This window comes from Conger conger, chromosome 6, assembly GCF_963514075.1.
Source record: "Conger conger chromosome 6, fConCon1.1, whole genome shotgun sequence".
NCBI classification, from domain to species: domain Eukaryota; kingdom Metazoa; phylum Chordata; class Actinopteri; order Anguilliformes; family Congridae; genus Conger; species Conger conger.
In genome coordinates this window covers 35,320,742-35,339,616 of record NC_083765.1, presented here as the reverse complement: position 1 = coordinate 35,339,616, position 18,875 = coordinate 35,320,742, and the positions used below count along the sequence as shown (strand labels likewise).

At 41.1% G+C, this 18,875-nt stretch overlaps 2 protein-coding genes across 7 annotated transcripts in view; both read left to right on the top strand.

Moving 5' to 3' along the window:
- The window catches only part of bbs2 (Bardet-Biedl syndrome 2), a 28,808-nt gene extending 19,216 nt beyond the window's left edge, over positions 1-9,592 (top strand). For all 5 annotated transcript variants that reach the window (XM_061245862.1, XM_061245859.1, XM_061245860.1 and 2 more), the window contains 4 exons: positions 1,856-1,993; positions 4,190-4,302; positions 7,164-7,312; positions 9,014-9,592. In XM_061245862.1, the coding sequence (XP_061101846.1) occupies positions 1,856-1,993; positions 4,190-4,302; positions 7,164-7,312; positions 9,014-9,120 (507 nt within the window). In that variant the 3' untranslated portion in view covers positions 9,121-9,592. The remainder of the gene's footprint in view (positions 1-1,855; positions 1,994-4,189; positions 4,303-7,163; positions 7,313-9,013) is intronic.
- A 264-nt stretch (positions 9,593-9,856) lies between these two features.
- b3gnt9 (UDP-GlcNAc:betaGal beta-1,3-N-acetylglucosaminyltransferase 9) lies at positions 9,857-18,356 on the top strand. Of its 2 annotated transcripts, none has more exons than XM_061246361.1 (2): positions 9,857-9,959; positions 15,264-18,356. In XM_061246361.1, exon 2 carries the CDS (start codon positions 15,628-15,630, stop codon positions 17,110-17,112), a length of 1,485 nt encoding a protein of 494 aa, XP_061102345.1. In that variant the 5' UTR covers positions 9,857-9,959; positions 15,264-15,627; the 3' UTR covers positions 17,113-18,356. The 2 variants fall into 2 exon arrangements, with proteins under 2 accessions (XP_061102345.1, XP_061102346.1); XM_061246362.1 differs by lacking the exon at positions 9,857-9,959 and adding an exon at positions 9,990-10,191.
- Positions 18,357-18,875: the final 519 nt, after the last annotated feature.

Below are 18,875 nucleotides of genomic sequence, written 5' to 3'. Positions count from 1 at the left end.
TATACACTTTGTGCAAGGTTTACTTCTTTTTCACATTTTCTACACGTATGTTTAAGCACTAATACAGTTGTGTTCAAATAAATAGCAGTGAATTTAAAAAAGTGAATAAAGTGCAAATATTTTTCAATAGCTTTTATTTCCATATTTCAAATGTAGTGGAAACATTACACATTCAATTCCAAATCAAAGCATTAACAAATCTTATGAAGTCTGCGTGTGCAGAAAAGGAATATTAATCTGTTCAAAAAAAGTCAATGTTTTTCTTCCAACTCAAATACTTACTGTATAAACTGAAGAAATTTGTAACGATTTAACGTCACTTTAAATGACTGAACTAATATTTAGTTGCATAACCATTGTTTTTGACTGCTGCACATCTGTGTGGCATCTAGTCAACCAACCTCTAACACCTAGAAACAGGTATTTCAGCCCAGGATGAAGAAACTACATTACACAGTCCCTATGAATTTTTGGGTTTTGCTTCAGAAACTGCATTTTTAATGTCACCTCACAAGTTTTCAATGGGGTTGAGGTTGGGGATGGAGCTGGCCACTCCATTACCTCAATCCTTCTTGTCTGGAACCAAGATGTTGCTCGCTTACTCGCATATTTGGGGTCGTCTTGTTGAAACACCCATTTTAGGGGCATTTCCTCTTCGGCATACAGCAACATAATCTCTTAAAGTATTTTGATGTATTCAAACTGATCCATGATTCCTGGTATACGAACCCAACACCGTAGTATGAAAAACATCCCCATACCATGATTTTTGTGGCTTGAATTCAGTACCCGGAGGTCGTCTGATGTACTGTTGACGACCACTAGACCCGAAAATAACTGTTTTACTCTCATCAATCCACAGAATGTTACACCATTTCTCTTTGGACCATGGATGTGTCCCATGGCAAATTTTAACCGATTATTCTGCACATGCTGTTTTTTCAACAATGGTGCTTTACAGGGGCTTCTTGCTGATAGCTTAGCTTTGATCAAATGACTCTTCTGACTGTAACAGCATTACAGGTTGTAGATCATCTTTGATCTTTCTGGAGCTGATGACTGGCTGAATCTTTGCCATTCAGACTATTCTTTGATCCGTTTTAACAGTAGTTGTTTCAGGTTTTTGTTGCCATTTTAAAGCATTTGTGATCATTTTAGTTGAGCATCCTATAATTTGCTGCATTTATTTATATGTTTTACCCCTCTCCAATCAACTTTTAAATGAAATGATGTTGTTCCTCGAATGGAACGGCCCATTTTACTTAGCAATTCAGAAGGAAATATATTTTATAACAATGTGTGAAACATTTGCTTCCCTTCCCTTCACAAACAGGAAAATTAATGACACCTGTTTTTTCACAGAATGAATTAATTATCTAATTAAACTCCACACTGCTATTATTTTGAAAACACCCCTTTCAATGAACGAGTGAGAACAAGCAGCGTGCTTGTCATGACGGTTGGGTCTGTTGTTTTTCTATTACACTACTACATCTACAAGTAAATTATTTGCCATGCAGAAATATCACTACTACTAATAACAATGGTTCATCAGTTTACTGATGTTGTACTGCTATTTTCTTGAACACAGCTGTAAGTAATATAAACAAGAGCCCTGGTATACCTGAATCTTCCAGCCTTAATAGTGAATGTGGCTGACCTAAGCAATAACTTTTAGCCAAAATGTCTCCCATGCATCACAAAAGTAGGGCTCTACACATCAGTGAGAGAGTGGCAGATGATGAAGGACACCCCTCTACATGCAGTCCTTCTAAGAACCTTGAACAATAATTCATAAAACTAGTTTAATACAATGTGTTTCATTCGTATTAAATCCCCCCTCCTGTCCAATCAGATCACGTTAAAGACAGATGACATTGACCTTGCGGGGGACCTGATCCAATCTCTGGCCTCCTTCCTGGCCATTGATGACCTGCAGGCGGAGGCTGATTTCCCGGGCTATTTTGAAGAGGTGCGGGCGACACTGACAGAGGTGGGTTCCCACAGATGCGCACCTGCACATATGACGACAACATTTCAAAAATGTTTTTCAAGTCTTCAGTTGCCTTTTGTTTGAATTAAAAGGGAAAACAGGCCCTTTTTAAGTCCAGGGCAACTGAACGATTGGACTTAGAGAAATTCACAAGCACCAAGTTCTGCAATACACATTATGGGGCTTTAGGGACTCTTGTAATGTAGTAGATGTTTATCACATTTTACTGTCAAGCAGAGCTGGGCGCCTTGGCCAGATTGAATTCCTGCAATGGTATACTTTCATCAGTCATCAATGGTATTTTATATATATATATATATATATATATATATATATATTTTTTTTTTTTTCATTCAATGAATATTAAAAAAAAAAAACATTGCAACATTATGATACAGAGTTTGCAATGTACTAAGACACCCCTATATAAAAAAAAAATTAAATGTCTATCTCAGTCTCTATGTATTTATTTACTTGTTATGATCTACCTGCATACTTGTCTTCCAGTTGATGGTACTGTGATATCAGTGGCAGGTACCTTGACAGCGTGCCAGTTTCAAAAACTGACATTGCAGTTACAGACCGGTGAAGGCCTCTAACAATCCTTTTTATATGTATTCATTAATTGTTGCAGAAAATAAAAGGACAATTATCCCAAGCAATAAAATACATCTGCCTCTGTATGGAATAGAGGCGTTGGAATAGAGTTGTGCGAAATGAAATGTATGTGAATTTTCAGTCTTGAATTAAATGAAACCATTTCATCAGGAACACGTGACTTGATATTGGGAACAAAATGTACAGAGAAGATTTTGGAAACAAAGATTTAAATTATATTTGGAAACCCTGGGAAAAAAGCAAATGCAGAAAAGCTATGAAAACAAAAAACATCTGTGTAAAATTTAGCCTAAATTAAGCCTTTCTCCCCCGAGCATTCTTTTTTCTTTTCTTTTTTTTTTTTAAATGCAAGAAAAAACGTGATGTCCTAGGTTACTGTTTTAAGTTACTTCTGATTACGCATTGTTCCTAACGCGAAGATTAACTGCTCATTAACTTTGCTCAGTCATTCACACTTATTGAGAGTGTAACCCATTGAAGTTAAAAGTGAAGGTTATTGGAAGCGCACGTTGGAGTTGGATCCAATAGAAGCCAGCAGTGAAGCCTCCCAGCATCTGCTGCATCTGGCTGCACTTTTAAACCAGCCTAATGAGTACGGCTGGGCGATACACCATATCGCCCATTATCAAATGTTTTTTTAAAAGCGTAATAACAACCATCTTTCTTTTCTGTGATCCATGGAAGCTGCAGGGTAATATCAACACCCAATAGATAGGAGTGGTTTTCTTTTTCTTTTTTCCCCGGAAGCATTTCACGTGGACATGGAGGAAAGCCGAAATGCTATAGGACAATGATGATTGTTATTAAAAAAACATTTAATAGTCGTTCATATGTTGTATAGCCCTACCTCAAAGTGTATTTTTTTCATTATGAACCTAGAGGCTTGGATTTTAAAATATTGAATATTTTATATAGTAACCTATAGGTTGCACATTGGGGTTTTTGTTTACTATGCTATCCAAATTTGGGATGATATTCAGGATATCTCACCGTTCTGTGTTTATATTTCAAATAAAAATAGTGATATTTATTACAAAATTTTGATCAATCCTTATGTTTCTGTGGTGGTTACAGTATACTTCAGTTTACCGGTTGTGCAATTTGGTCATTCCGTAAAAAATCAACCGCTCCAATTTGGCTCAAACTAAAGAACATCCAAAACATTAGCCTGTATTCATGATATTTTGTCCATATTGCCCAGCCCTGCCATTTAGATTAAGATTTTTCCTTCAAAATATTCATTTTGAGCTTTACTTCTCTTGAATGTACCTCTCTCTACTTCTCTCTGCTTCCTTTCCGCAAACCGCACCCTTGCCACAGTGTGAATGTGTCTTTGTTTCCACTGTTTACCATGGATCATTTACTAAATTTGCACTGTACCCCAATGCTGGGCCACCTGTTGATTAGACCACAGGAAAACACTTGATAAAGGGACCAAAACACAATTACCAGCTGTGATTTTTGACTTCATCAATACATTTATATAAAATGTCAGGTCATATAAGTATTTGGTCTAATTAAATATTGATATTGATAAAAACAAAGAGCATAACTCTAACCCTGCGCTGCTGTTGTCAGGTGGATGACTTTCACTCAGTCCATCAGAAGCTGACGGCAGCCATGGCCGACCACTCCAACCACATCCGCAACATGCTGGTGCAAGCCGAGGACGCGCGACTGATGGGCGACATGTGAGTGAACCCTGGCCCCTGACCCTTTGACCCCCTGACCCCCTGACCCCCTGATCTCCTCAGCCCCAGGTCAGAATAACATTTGGAAATCCTAAACTTGAAAATGGCAAACAAATACACATTTGGGTTGTATTTTTAGCAGTTGCATTCCAAACTAGATATAGTTTCTTTAGAGAAAGTATACGGGCAGGCAGTTAACAGGGTGCTGTAGTAATCTAACACTGCTTTCACACACAAAACCCTTGGGGGACACGGGATGCTGAACACAGGAGGCGCTTTGTGTACTCATAAACGTGCTTCATCAGTGAAAACTAGAAATGTGAATCAGCTGATCTATTTTACCACATATCTGACCATGTATGGATGGTGTAATCAGCTGTTATTGAGAATGCACTTATTGAATAACCACTTTTATTGAATAAGTGCATACTCCATAGTATGCAGCTGGTGCCAGGTTAATCTAGTGCATATGTTAAGTACATAAAACCCATAACAGCTCAAAGCATATGCAGTTATAATAATAAGGATTATATATTACATTACATTACATTAATGGCATTTGGCAGACGCTCTTATCCAGAGCGACGTACAACGAAGTGCATACCCATAACCAGGGATAAGTGCCCTGAAAGACCCTAGAGGGAAGTACAATTTGAACTGCTACCTGTACAACAAAGGACCAGGGCCTATTTGAATCTTTTTTTTATTTTATTTTTTTTTTTTTAACAAACAAACAAACAACAAAGCAAAAGTGACCAAACTTAACTAGCCAAACACTGCTTACCTAGCCAAACTAAATATACCGATACACAAAAAAGTTAATCACAGAAAGATATAGGCCCAGACGGAATCTGCAGACTTTTTTGGGGTTTTCTGCAGGGTTTCCAGAGGAAAATCTGTGGTATGAATTTTCGCTCCAGAACTGTATTTCAGTCATTCAGGCAAATTTGGCCACGGAAAATGTTTTAATCCAAGCTGAGAGGACCACAGTGTTACAGGAAGTAAAAAATATAAAAATCTATGTAATCAGAATTCAACATTTTTATTTCAGTTACCAAGAATTGCAAAAGTGTGAAATTTCAAATATTGGGACAGACTTGTACGTAAAACTATAATTGAATTTGAAAACTGACTGAAAAAATGCACTTGGAGTTCATAGATCAGCCATGAACATATTAAGAATAAATGTGCACATTGTTCAAGAGATAGCAGTTACAAACTGATGGCAGTTTAACACTAGAAAGGCCATTGGGTGTTTTTGACTTTACAGACATGCTGAAATCAAAATTCACATTTTCCTCAATTTAGTCAATTCTTCATGACCATACAAACATGTCTTGAAGTATATATTCCAAAAACATTAAAACATTTTAATACTTGTGTATTTTCACACCAACGTTTTTTTTCCATCAACCTCCTGGAAAACGTCATTGTGTACCAGCGGGCATGTATTTAGATGAAATTAATGTAGATTTTCCTCCAATCAATGTCCTTTCACGCAGCGGCACGTATTCCTGCCCCCAGAGCCATAGTCTACAGCTCTGTTTCCCCCTCCTCATTTAACGGCAGTCAGATCGACTCCCCACCCTCCAAAAATTCAATTTCTCTAACATACATCATATGCAATGCAATATGCTCCTCTTTCCATGACTTTTCTTAAAAAGTAGTAAAGAGGTAGTAAAGGTCGTAAAAAAGCGGTGTTTCTATTTGGAAGAAGAAACTTACTTCATGATTTAGCCCTGAAGATAAAATTGACATAATATAAGCGCAATTATTCAATTACGCTACTTGCGTAACTGTCTCCTTCCTGTCAGCTTTGACTAGTCTGGACATTCTCCTCTGACGTCTCTTATTAACAAGACGTTTCTGTCTGCAGAACTGCTGCTCACTGGATTTTCAGAAAAGATTCACTTCCGGTTTTACGAAAATGTCACTTCCGGTTTCAGAAAACACATCACTTCCAGTTTACGGAAATACGTCACTTCCGGTTTCAGGAAATACATCACTTTCGGTTTCAGAAAATAAGTCACTTCCTGTTTATGGAAAACGTCACTTCTGGTTTCAGGAATATACATATATGAAACATTTTTTTTAAGTTAACAAGGTGTTGTAGTACCCACACACGTGTGCGAGTAGATTGGGCTGAAACTGCTCAAGGCCAGCTCCACTGGATCGAGCGCTGTAAGGCACTACTGGTACCGTAGATTTGGAAATGTTCAATCAACTGTTTTGCGTACTTTCGGTGGAGCATCAATAAATAACTTGCTACTTACGTAGCCTAAGTGACAGAAATAGCGATTAGAGAGATAATCGTTGTGACAGGCAAATCTGTCTAGTGTTAACTTCAGCCAATTTCGTGATAAATTCTGAACGAATTCAAAATGTTAGCAAGCTAGTAGTAACGTGGTACTTGCCTAAACCAAACACTCGCCTTCTTGCATGTTGTGGAAGTGACTTGAGATTCACAAGTAACGTCTGTTGCTTGAGGTAGGCTGCTTAGTGCTGACAAACTACACTCTACTCCCCCATTGTAGTAAAAGTCCTTGCCATATTCATTGCACATAAATTAAGCCCACTTGGCTCCTGTATAGTAAATCAAATTCTTTGTTTTCTTTCACTTTTAATACGAACTAGCTACTCACTAACTAGCTTGCTACTACTAACTTGCGAGAGGGGACAATGTTGTTTTCACTTGTTTATGACTTTCAACCTTCGAATTCGTCGGAATTCCGCCGGGTTTTCATCAGATTCCGTGCAGGCCTAGGAATATATTTTTCACTTCATAAGGTAATCTTCATAGGTTTATTGCATGATAAATTAGGATCTTCTTCCCTGTCCCCCCACTCTCTGGCCCATCCCAGGCCGACCATGAAGAAGCGCTACATTGAGCTGTATGACCTGAACAGGGACCTGATAAACGAGTACAAGATACGCTCCAACAATCACAATGCCCTCATCAGCTGCCTCAAGTCCGTCAACCAGGCCATCCAAAGAGCAGGCCGGCTGCGAGGTAAGGGGGCTGCTGCTACCAATGCTAAGTTCACCCGTATAGTTATATGGTTAACGCTAAATGGTTGGCATGTATATCGCGCCTTTATCCAAAGCGCTGTACAATTGATGCTTCTCATTCACCCATTCATTCATACACACACTCACACACCAACGGCGATTGGCTGCCATGCAAGATACCAATCAGCTCGTCGGGAGCATTTAGGGGTTAGATGTCTTGCTCAGGGACACTTTGACACAACCAGGGTGGGATCGAACAGGCAATCCTCTGAATGCCAGACAACTGCTTTTACCGCCTGAGTCAATGTCGCCCCGTTATAGTTATAGTTAGTACTAGTTATAGTTAACTATGTACCGAGGTAGCAGATGCTCATATCCTGGATATTAACTGAAGCAATGCAAATTAATTAAAAATGGAAGTAGTGCCCCTCCAGAGACTCGTGCCTGACTTAAACCTAAAGCTTAGTTCTCTAATCATGACACTACACTGCTGACCCCTCTGCTCAAACCCACATTCGAATCTCAGTCGAGTCTAGTATAACATGGTGGCATATATGTACGGTATGTACAAGATTGGTATCTGTGTGTGTCTTCACATGTATACATTGGTTTTTGTGGTGTGTGTGTGTGTGTGTTCGGTTTCATGTACATGGTTTCTGTATATACACTCACTGAGCACTTTATTAGGAACAATAAAGTACACCTACTTATTCATGCGATTATCTAATCAGCCAGTTGTCTGGCAGCAGTGCAATGCATAAAATCATGCAGATACTGCTTAGGAACTTCTGTTAATGTTCACATCAACCATCAGAATGGAGAAAAAAATGTCATCTAAGTTACTTTGACTGTGGAATGATTGTTGGTTCCAGACAAGGTGGTTTGAGTACCTCAGAACCTGTTGATCGAGAGTTTGCAGAGAATGGTGGGGAAAAACAAAAAAAAATCCTGTGAACAGAAGTTCTGCGGGCAGAAACGCGTTGTTAATGAGAGAGGCCAGAGGAGAAGGGACAGACTTACAGGAAGGTGACAGTAAGGCAGATAACCACACATTACAACAGTGGTAAGCAGAAGAGCATCTCTGAAACGCACAACACACATCAAACCTCTAAGTGGATAGGCTACAGCAGCAACAGACTTAATAAGTCTAAAAAATAAGTATAATAAATACATAATAAATTGTTCAGTGATTATATAATTGTATGTATGTAATTGTATATGATTTGTATGGTTCTTTGAGTCTTGTGTGTATAGGCGTGTGTGTGTGTTTGTGTGTATGGTGTGTGTGTGTGTGTGTATGTATGATATCTGTGTGTATGGTTTGTGTGTGTGTTTGTGTATGTGGTATGTGTGTGCATGTACATGTGTATGGTTTGTGTGTGTGTTTATGTGTATGGTATGTGTGTGCATGTACATGTGTATGGTTTGTGTGTGTGTTTATGTGTATGGTATGTGTGTGCATGTACGTGTGTATGGTTTGTTTGTGTGTATGGTATGTGTGTATGTACATGTGTATGGTGTGTGTGTGTGTTTGTGTGTATGGTATGTGTGTGCATGTACATGTGGCATGTGTGTGTATGGTTTGTGTGTGTATGTGTGTGCGTGCACAGTATCTGTGGTGTGTGCACACATCTATAGAGCATATATGTCCACTATCAGTCATGGCCGATGAAGTCACGCTCCCCTGGTCTTTGTCTCTCAGTGGGGAAGCCGAAGAACCAGGTGATCACGGCGTGCCGAGATGCCATCAAAAGCAACAACGTCAACGCTCTCTTCAAAGTCATGAGGGCGGGGACCGCGTCCTCCTGAGGAAGACCCCCCAAATGAGAGACCAAAAATCCAGGAAGAGACCTCACCCCTCCCACCCACTCCTCGCCCCTGACACGAGAACAAACCCCCAGGTGGGAGGGGACACTAGGCCTGCGGTTTGCAAAGCGAGTGAAACATTCCGCGAGGCAGGATAAGAGATATATCTGTGGCATTCCTATGAACTCAAGACACCAGCCTTTAACGGAAAGTCCCGTCTCCCCTCCCCCACCCCGAAAAGGGAAATTGTGACTGAAGTGACATGCAGAATTGTGACTGAGAGGAAAATATCTGTCAAAAGATGGCAAATGTGTTTTTGTAGCCAAAGAAAAATATTTTCAATGTTTACTTAAAAACCCTTGAGAGTGCTAGTTGTAGTACTGTGTTTTTCTCTAGCTTGAAAGAAGCAGTGGACTTGACACTGTGTCCTGTGTATATTTATATATTAATTAAAATTAAAATTATACTGTGTAAACCTTGAGCCTTAGGGGGTTTTCTGTTCAAAAGAATTGATTGTTTTATGTAAGGCATAAGGCTGAATGTACTGGTCATAGGCATTTTTTCCAGGATGAGGCCAACTTAAATGGCCGTAAAAGAGGGATGCAGTTGTGAGGAAACACTAAACATATGGAGCAGTACTGCCAGAACATCAATCATAGCTTTGAAAGTACAAAAGTTCTGCAGCTGGAAACCATACTTGCAGCTCATCAATATTCAGTTTCTTGGTGCCGCTCCTCCAGGCGCACGACCGTCTCCAGTTGCTTCGCTGGCATCTGGCTCGCGGCTGGAATTAACTCCTCGGAGTATCACGTGAACAGTGGAAAAAGCACGTCTTATAAAAGGTAAGCACTGCCAAACCTGCACGCTTTTCTTCAAACCTTAAGGAAAAGGAGACTATCGCAAAAATGCCATATATACGTCTTTATCTTACTTTTGGAAACAAACCCCTAAAACTTCGTTGTTCGGGAATCTCCGACAGTGTTCTGTGAATGTGCAATTTTATATAGAAACCAGATGTTGGCGTTTGGCAGCGGAGTCCAGCAGTCGCGTTGCTGAGTCGCCGTTTCCAGCGTGGTAAGTGTGACGGATGTCCACGATTCACAGCACGTAAACAATACGTACGTTCAAATCAGGATTGGTGTCGATGCTTATTTTAATTACTAGCTCTGGACGTACTATCAGTTTGTTTTAAGCAGCTGCGCGCGAATCATTACCGTTATTTGGTGCCAGAACGAGGCGCTCTGCTTCTGCTCGTCCGGTAATTTCACTGTCGTTTAGTGGAATTGCTATTGATGCTTTCTGACCCATCAAACGTTGTGGAGCGATTGGAATAAGTTGAACAGTTGACTCTTTGTATGTAACGTTTAGGTTTAAATGTAAACGTTATACAAGTCTGATATGAAAAAGTCGTTGTCGCTATCTCGTCCAGCCCCTGCCATGAAATTTGAGCCAGCCTGCTTTCCAAAATCGTCTGTTCTCAGCTTGCCAGTATGGGGGAAAACTGTCATTTGTCTGTATATTTTTTCTTGGTAGATTTTTTTTCTTTTCATTTTTTTTCTTGCAAAAAATAACTTCTTTCCCAAATCCAAGCATAACATTTAGTATATTTACATAGCTCATAAATAAAAGGTTTACATGGTTGTAAGAGTAGATGGAGTATATGAAGTACATTAGCCTTTTGTTTCAGAAATCTTAACATACAGACAGTTACGTAACATTGCAATTACAGAACAAAATGTTCCTTAACCCAACTACCCATGGGCGGGATTTATTTAACATTATGTAATATATGCTTGCATTCAAACATACATACACATTCAAGCATACATACACACACGCACAACATTTCTGCTTTAAAAATGTATACAGTGCTGCCTTTGGTTGAGCCCGGGAGTGGTCAGAGGACCATTTAATTTGGGATGCTTTGATTTCCTTCCAGCGAGACAAGATGAGCATGCATCAAAATACAAAACGTGTGTTGCAATGGAAAGATGTTGCATTTTGTCCCTGCACCTTAAAATGGACAGAGAATAAGAATAGCCTCATCCCAACACACAGGGCTCACCTGTGACAGGTGAGGAGCTCCGTGCAGGTTCTTTCTTGTCTCCCTACTGGTTTAGTATGGTGTTAACAGATTACATACCCATAACTCCCGCATTATTCTATAATTATATCATTTATAAGTATACATTTGGGGCATCATGCATATTACTATACTTATTGACCATACAGTGTAGTTCAGTTTATTTGAATAGCAGCTGCCCATTTGCATGACTGAAGCGTTATCATACTTAAAAAGGAAAAATAAATAAACGGGTCCTTTGAGTGGCTCAGGAACAAGTCCGGACTGGGTGGCCGCATAACTGGGCTATGACAAGTGAAAGCCTGGGCTATGTCCATTTTGACAGGACAAAGCTTAATCGTCTTATACCAGAGATGGCAAAGTATCTGCTTGTGCTCTGGTTACTGCTGTATTTTATTAAAAAGTTGTCCTCTGTTGGTGAAATGCCCCTTCCACTGATTGATGCCTGCTCTCCTCCAGAAATATGTGACCTTTAGTGTGGAGAATAGTCATTGGCATGTGGTCCAGTGCATCAGAGGAGTTTACATCTCAGCTGTAGTTCTTTGCAAATGCAGAGCAAATGCAGAGCAAATGCAGAGCAAAATTGATGTCTTAGAAACTATTTGGTGCATCATTGTGGTAAATAGGAATGTTGTAGAAATATGACCGATATATTTTCTGTAGCATAGTCTAACCATAACAGAATAATAACATAATAATAATGTAATTGTATGAACTTACTAATATACAGTACATTTAAACCTGAAGTTAAAATTCTGCTACCTACTTAGCATTCTAGAAGTGGCCTCTTTAGTGTGTTGCCAGCTTACCATGGGACAGAGTTGTGTGTACTGAAACCAGATCCAGCTAGCTGGACATCTGGATGATGAATGTAGTATAAAAGTAAGCCTGCTTTCTAGCCTGTCCTAGCTGAGCAGTCAGCCTGGAGTTTGTTTAACTATAGATAGCTGAGTGGTAGGCCCTTTTGAGATTGTCTACGCATATTTGGAAATAAATTTAAGTGACTGAGGGAATTTAATCATATTTCTTCACTATCTAATTAGTGTGCCTGGCCTTTCAATGCCTTCTGAATAGTAATGCTCACAAAAGTCGACTTTAGACTGTTTCTGACTACTGATGCTTCTATATTAACGTTTTAGAACCTTTACAATTTGTATTCATTTCTCGCCTCAATGATTCTTGTTTTTCACATTGTCCTTAAGGAATTTTGTTAAGATTGTGCTACACTTGTGATACCTCACTTACAAATACAAAATAGGTATTTATGATGCATGCAAAAAAAAAAGAAAAGAAAAAGTGAACATACCATAGCTAGCAAAGGAGAACGAAGGTGCTGTTATCTTGCTTCACTCTCGCTCCTCATGGATTCCAGTGGAGTGAGCCATATCCGTGTCCTTTCTTGTTTTCATTTCATAGTGTGTAATTGGTACAAGACCCTGGTGTCAGGAAAAGGAAAAGACAATTCAGTTGTTGAAAAAACAAAACGCATAGTCTTGGACGAAAAATATACACAGTTCCAAATGTGCCAAATCATAGAATAATAAAAAAGCATAACCATTCTACCTTCATTTAAATGGATTAAACCTGAAAATGAATTCCAAGTAGTCAATCACAGGAAAATAAAAGATAGTTATACTGTTTATTACCTATCTGCAAAAATAATTCCGCCTGCCTTTATAATTGGTTATTTTTTGCATTTTGAGAAGTGGAGTATAAGGGTCCATGGACAGAGCATTATGCCAATGTTCCTTGTGCAGTCAAAGTTCTGATATATGACATAGCATAACCTCCTGTTGATGTGTACATTTCCCTGGTCGTTCCTCCCACATCAGGCACGGCTCCTTCGCGGCTTTAATTTTGCCTAGAAACAGAACCCTTGAGTACAGTACAACTGCTATAGAAGACGCGTGAGTGATGTGTTTTGCTCAGTTGTGCGTCAGAGGTGGCCACCAGTCTTAACGGCCAAACACCCACTGCTGCTCAGAAAATAGCGGAGAACGGCTGTGTGCTCTCACTCGCTATACCATTTACTCTTTAGCATGCACCTCTGCTTCTTATATGTGTACATAGCCTGCTCATGCAGGACTCGGGAATGGAAACAGGAAGAGGACTGAAGTTTCCACTGAATGGTAGTGTGAGACCAAATATTTGGTTATCAGGCTAGTTTAAGTATACTTAATTAAGTTAACCTTTCTCATAATGGAGAAACTAAGTATATTTGTATATTTGTGCTATACAGCTAAGGAATGTGGATTTGAGATGAAACGATAGGAGTGAAATATATAAGATGAGAACATGAGATGAAAGCACAGAGAATCACCTTTTATTTCATGGTCTTTACATGCATATATGTTTTACCATTTTATGGAAACAGCTGTTTTTGTATTGCCGCCACCCCCCACCCCCCACCCCCCATTTTCAGCTGTGTCAGTAAGTTAACGGATGACTAACAGGTGTTAACTGTTGCTCACATGTTTTCTTTTGCATGAATTGTTCACGCATAAAAGAGCAGTCAGTGTCTAGTCTTGGTTTTAGCCTTTGATATCTTCTGTGGAAAAGATGAAGACCTAACTATAGCTGTAAAACAACTAATCTGTAAACTGACAGTACTGTAGAATTCATTAAGAAATATAGCACAGAAACTGTATCAAGTGCAGCAGTTTGGAAAGTCTTGAAAAAGACCACTTTCTTTCATTTCACTCAGAAATAAACGCTATACAGGTTAGCCAATGAAGACAACTGCAGTTGATGACAGACAAATCCTAAGAAAAACCCTGAAACAACAGTCAGTGACATCACAAGCAGTCTCCCGAGGGCAGGGATGAAAATATCAGACTCTGAGAGCAGAATTACAGAGGCTACACTGCAAGATGCAAACCTATCATTAGCAGCAAGAATCGAAAGGCCAGATTAGAATTCACCTAAAAAATACGGAGACAAGTAAGACTAAGAGTTCCGGGATGAAATTGTATGGATGGATGAGACCAAAATAAACCTTCACCAAAGCAATGGAAAGCCGAAAGAGTAGAGAAAGGATGGAGCCGCCCATGAACCAGAGCACACCCCCCCCCCCCCCCATCCACCCAGTCTGTGAAGTATGGAGGGTGTCGTGGCATGTATGGCTGTCTCCAGAACAGGCTCACTTGTCTTTATTGATGATGAAATGGAGGATGGCAGCAGAAGGAGTAGTGTATAGTACAGACAGAATTTGTCTGGCTATCTCAAAAAAAATCCTCCAACGGTTCCTCAGCAAGTCAATGTCAAAGCATACTTACTATGTAACCACCGAATTCAAGTGGAGACAGAAGACAAGAAGCCCCCCCAAAACAAAAAAAAAAGATTAAGTGAATGCAGCTGTACTGAATCCCTGGTGAAATAATTGGTGATATCATTGGGTCGTAAACTTACTGCAATTATTGTATTTAAGGGCTATGCAACCAGATCGTAGACCTTATTACTTCGATTTACTCGTCCATTAACTTACTTTAGCACAGCTGAAAATGGGGGAGACTCAACAGCTGTTTCTGTAAAATATAGTATATGAATGTAAATTCCATGATATAAAAACTGATTGGCTGTACTTTTATATTGTATTTATAGCTTGACTATATTTATAGTTTAGTAAGTAGTTTGGTAGTTAGCTCTCCATGACATGATGTTTGATTTAAACTGAATTTTAATATTTGGTAACCCGGTTGAGGTACAAGAAAGATGAGTTTGTTGCTAAGTGGTATAGGGTGTGAGATATTTGCTGGAATACTGAAGTAACATTTCCATTTCAATGGAATTGCATATTTCGAAATGCACGTTTTCAAAACAGTTGTCGGAGGTAATAAACTCGCCCTAAGTACTTTCCCTCAGGACATTCGAACTACGTAATGCTTAATCAATCAATCCATTACTCGTACCATTCCCTAACTGTTAAGTGTTGGATCTTAGCATATCACATTATTGTAAAGGTCTGTTTAGATACTCTGAGGTTCTTGTGGTGTTGTTGGCTGTGGTCGCTGGGAACAGTGACCTCCTCTGAAGCATGCCGTAACTCATCTACGTTTATTTCCAGGCCTACCCCAGCTTCCAGCTGAGCACCAGAGGGAGTACTCGACAGCATGCTCTAAAGGGGCCTGACGGGGGAGGCCCTGTTCCTCAAATACAATCCTTCAGCAACAACTCAACAAAGCACAGGCAGAATGGGAAGACGGCCTGGCAATATGGGGCCGGACAAGGAAAGACACGTGCATCAGTGAATGCCGGGCACGAAACACAGATCCAGAGTGCTTCCCGGGGCTGCGTTAAGATGATGACAAAAATATAAGCGGCTAATCGTCACAGTTCTCTGGTGAGGAGAGAATAAATCTTGGATGGGAAAAAAATAGCGCGGGTTATATAAAAGGGGAAAGTCGAAGCGTGATCTTCACCCAGACACCATGAGGAGGTTCCACCTCAAAGGGGACCTACTGTGCACCTTCCTCCTCCTAGTCCTGCTCTGCCTGCTTCTGTACGCCCACCATGCCATCACACCCAACTGGGACACCTGGCGACTTGATGAAAAGGCCACCAGCTCCCGGGCTCTCTTGGGGGCAGTAACCGGGAGCCAGGAGGTGAGACTGGCCCCTACCCAGGCCCCGGATCGACCCACCAACCAGGCTCTCTTCCAGTTCCATTTTCAGTCCCATTCCCAGTCCCGGTCCCAGCGCAAGCCCCAGCCCAGATTCCAGCCTAAATCTCAACCTAAGCTTCAGCCTAAACCGCAGATTAAGGTCCAGGCTAAAGTCCAGGCTAAAACCCCGGCAAAGTCCCAGGCTAAGCCTCAGTCTAAACCCCAGGCCCAGGCTAAGTCCAAGGGTGCCGAGAAGGTCGAACAGCCACCGCCAGCCATGGTAACCCGCGCACCCTTTGACTTCCAACAGTATCTGCTTGAGAAAGACAACCGGGACTTCACCCTACTGATAGACCAGCCGTCGAAATGTGTGGAGAAGAATGGGGAGCCCCCTTACCTTCTCATTGCCATCAAGTCGGTCGCGGCTGATTTCCATAAGCGGCAGGTAGTCCGCCGCACCTGGGGCCGGGAGGGCATGTTCCCTGGCGGGGTGCAGGTGGAGACGGTCTTCCTGTTGGGCGTGCCCCACAACAAGAGCGCTCTCCCACTGTGGGATCGTCTGCTGGCTTACGAGAGCCGCACCTTCCAAGACATCCTTCTGTGGGACTTTGAGGACACTTTCTTCAACCTGACCCTGAAAGAGACCCACTTCCTCAAGTGGGTGAATACCACCTGCCCTGAAGTCAAGTTCATCTTCAAGGGCGACGCGGACGTCTACGTCAACATCGACAATATCCTGGAGATGCTGCGTGAACAGAATGCCAGTGGGGACCTCTTTGTGGGAGACATCATCTTCCACGCGCGGCCCATTCGCCGTCGCAACAGCAAGTACTTTGTTCCTGAGATTGTGTACGGCCAGGGGATATACCCGTCGTACGCGGGCGGCGGTGGGTTCGTCATGTCCGGGTTCACGGCTCGGCGGCTCCACAGGGCCTGCCAGGAGGTGGAGATCTTCCCCATCGACGACGTCTTTCTGGGAATGTGCCTTCTGCGGATTGGCCTGGAGCCGTCCCGTCACGAGGGCTTCCGCACGTTCGGCATCGTCAAGCCCTCGGCCGCGCCCAACCTGCAGGTCTTTGACCCCTGCTTCTACCGGGAGCTGATGGTGGTGCACAGCCTGACCGTTCCTCAGATCTGGCTCATGTGGAATCTGCTACACGACCCCCAGTTGACCTGCCACAACCGGATCGTCCCCACCGCAGCGCCCTTCAAGTGGAGGGGGAAGGTTAGCCCCCCACCCAACGTGCAGCGCACGACACCCCAACCTCCACAGGAAGCCGACTACGGAGTAGAGGTGTTTGTGAACCATTGAACGCCAAGGACGCGGATCTCAAACTCCTGAAGGGCTGCAGTATCTTTATTCACGACTTTTATGATTTCTTTGTAATGAACTACCAATTTAGGATACAAGGTGTGTGGACTCTGCATTGGCTCTACAAGATTTGGGTTTAGGATCCTTACCATTTGAGACAGAGTGGAGCTGATTGAGGGCCAGTTTGTATTAGTTTTTTTGTTGTCCACTTCATAGAAATCTCAGACACTTTATGAGGTAGTGATATTAGAAGTTGAGTTTGCAGCTGCATACAGATAGCTCTTGTAATTTCTTTAAAATTATTTATCGTGTCCTACTGGCTGATATTTTTTATATCCTGCCTGATCACTGAAGTTGATGGTGAACCCTTTACCTGAAAATGGATGAATCTAAGAAAATAAGCTGTGATTGAATACCCCTCCCCCCAACACCATATATTTTCAGAATTCAGAACCGTTTCCTTAAATTGACGTTTAATCTTTGTGGAATTGTTTTTGCTGGCAATAATGATTTCTGTACTTGGTGAAGGGGTTTATTGAAACTGCAACATTAATACTGGTGGAGTATGTGCACTAATTCAGAGAGCATCCTGCAAAACATTATGTGAACAGTGGCATTACTAAGTGGCATCAAGATCTCCTGGGTGAGGCCACAAACTCTTGGGAGCCACATTCATACTGGTAACACCGAATCTGCCATTTTTGCAAGCTTCTATCGAATTCAACAAGAGGCTACACTAGCTGTCCCACAGCCATTAAAGATATCTTCCTCTCTGCCAAGTCTTGCAGACATCTAAAATTTGGGGGAAAAGTGATTCACCCATTACCAGAAGTGCCCAACGGATTCCACTGTTCTGAGAGGACTAGATGGAAGCGTTTCCATGAGGCATGGAGAAATTTGCCGTTAAGAACGGAAATCAGGTTCTTACCATTGTGAATGTAGTGACATCGCACAGATTCCAGCTGTTAGCTTCACGCACCTAAAGATTAGTTTTGAAAATGAGCAACACTGTAGAAGACAATCACCAAGGAATGAAGGACTGCTGGATTTTCATCTGAACAAACCAAACTGGTGTGCGTGTACCTTTTTTTTCGTTTATCAAAAGAAATCTGCTGTTGTAGAATTTTTATTATTAACATGGAACATGTAACTGACTTTTCTCCACCACATACTGTAGTTAGATGTCATTAATATCAGACACAATCAATGGCCAAAAAAGGAGTAAACACTGAAACTGTTCATGATGGAAATGGTGTGCATGCATTTCTTAGACAACTCTTAGAAGAAATCAATGGAAACGTTTCATGGATCTGTTGTATCTTTACATATTTAATATAATTCATTATTATATTTATAATTATTACTGCCATTTCTTTGCATACCAACTGGCATCCTGGGATATGAAACACAAGGACTTTATATACAGTGCAGTCCACAATTTTTGTTATTTTGGCTCTGTAAACCAGCAGATTGGATTTGAAATCCAACAATGAACATGAAGTTAAAGTGCAGTCGCCTTTAATTTGAGGATATTTACATTGGTGATCTGCGAATGATTTTCATCCCTTTTTACACATCCCCCCATTTTAGGGGAGCAAAATAAATTGGACAGTTAGCTTTTCAGCCGTTTCTGATTAGAGAGCTATATTCAATCACTTCTTTAGAGCAGGTTTAAGAAAGCTTTCAGTATGTAGTCGTGATTCTTGGCTTTTGATTACCTTTGGAGTCGGTTATTGGCATTTGTCAACATGAGCACCAGAGTT

Bases quoted from the DNA above. Each gene is read 5' to 3' on its own strand.
- b3gnt9 (XM_061246361.1), top strand. From the start codon at position 15,628: ATGAGGAGGTTCCACCTCAAAGGGGACCTACTGTGCACCTTCCTCCTC.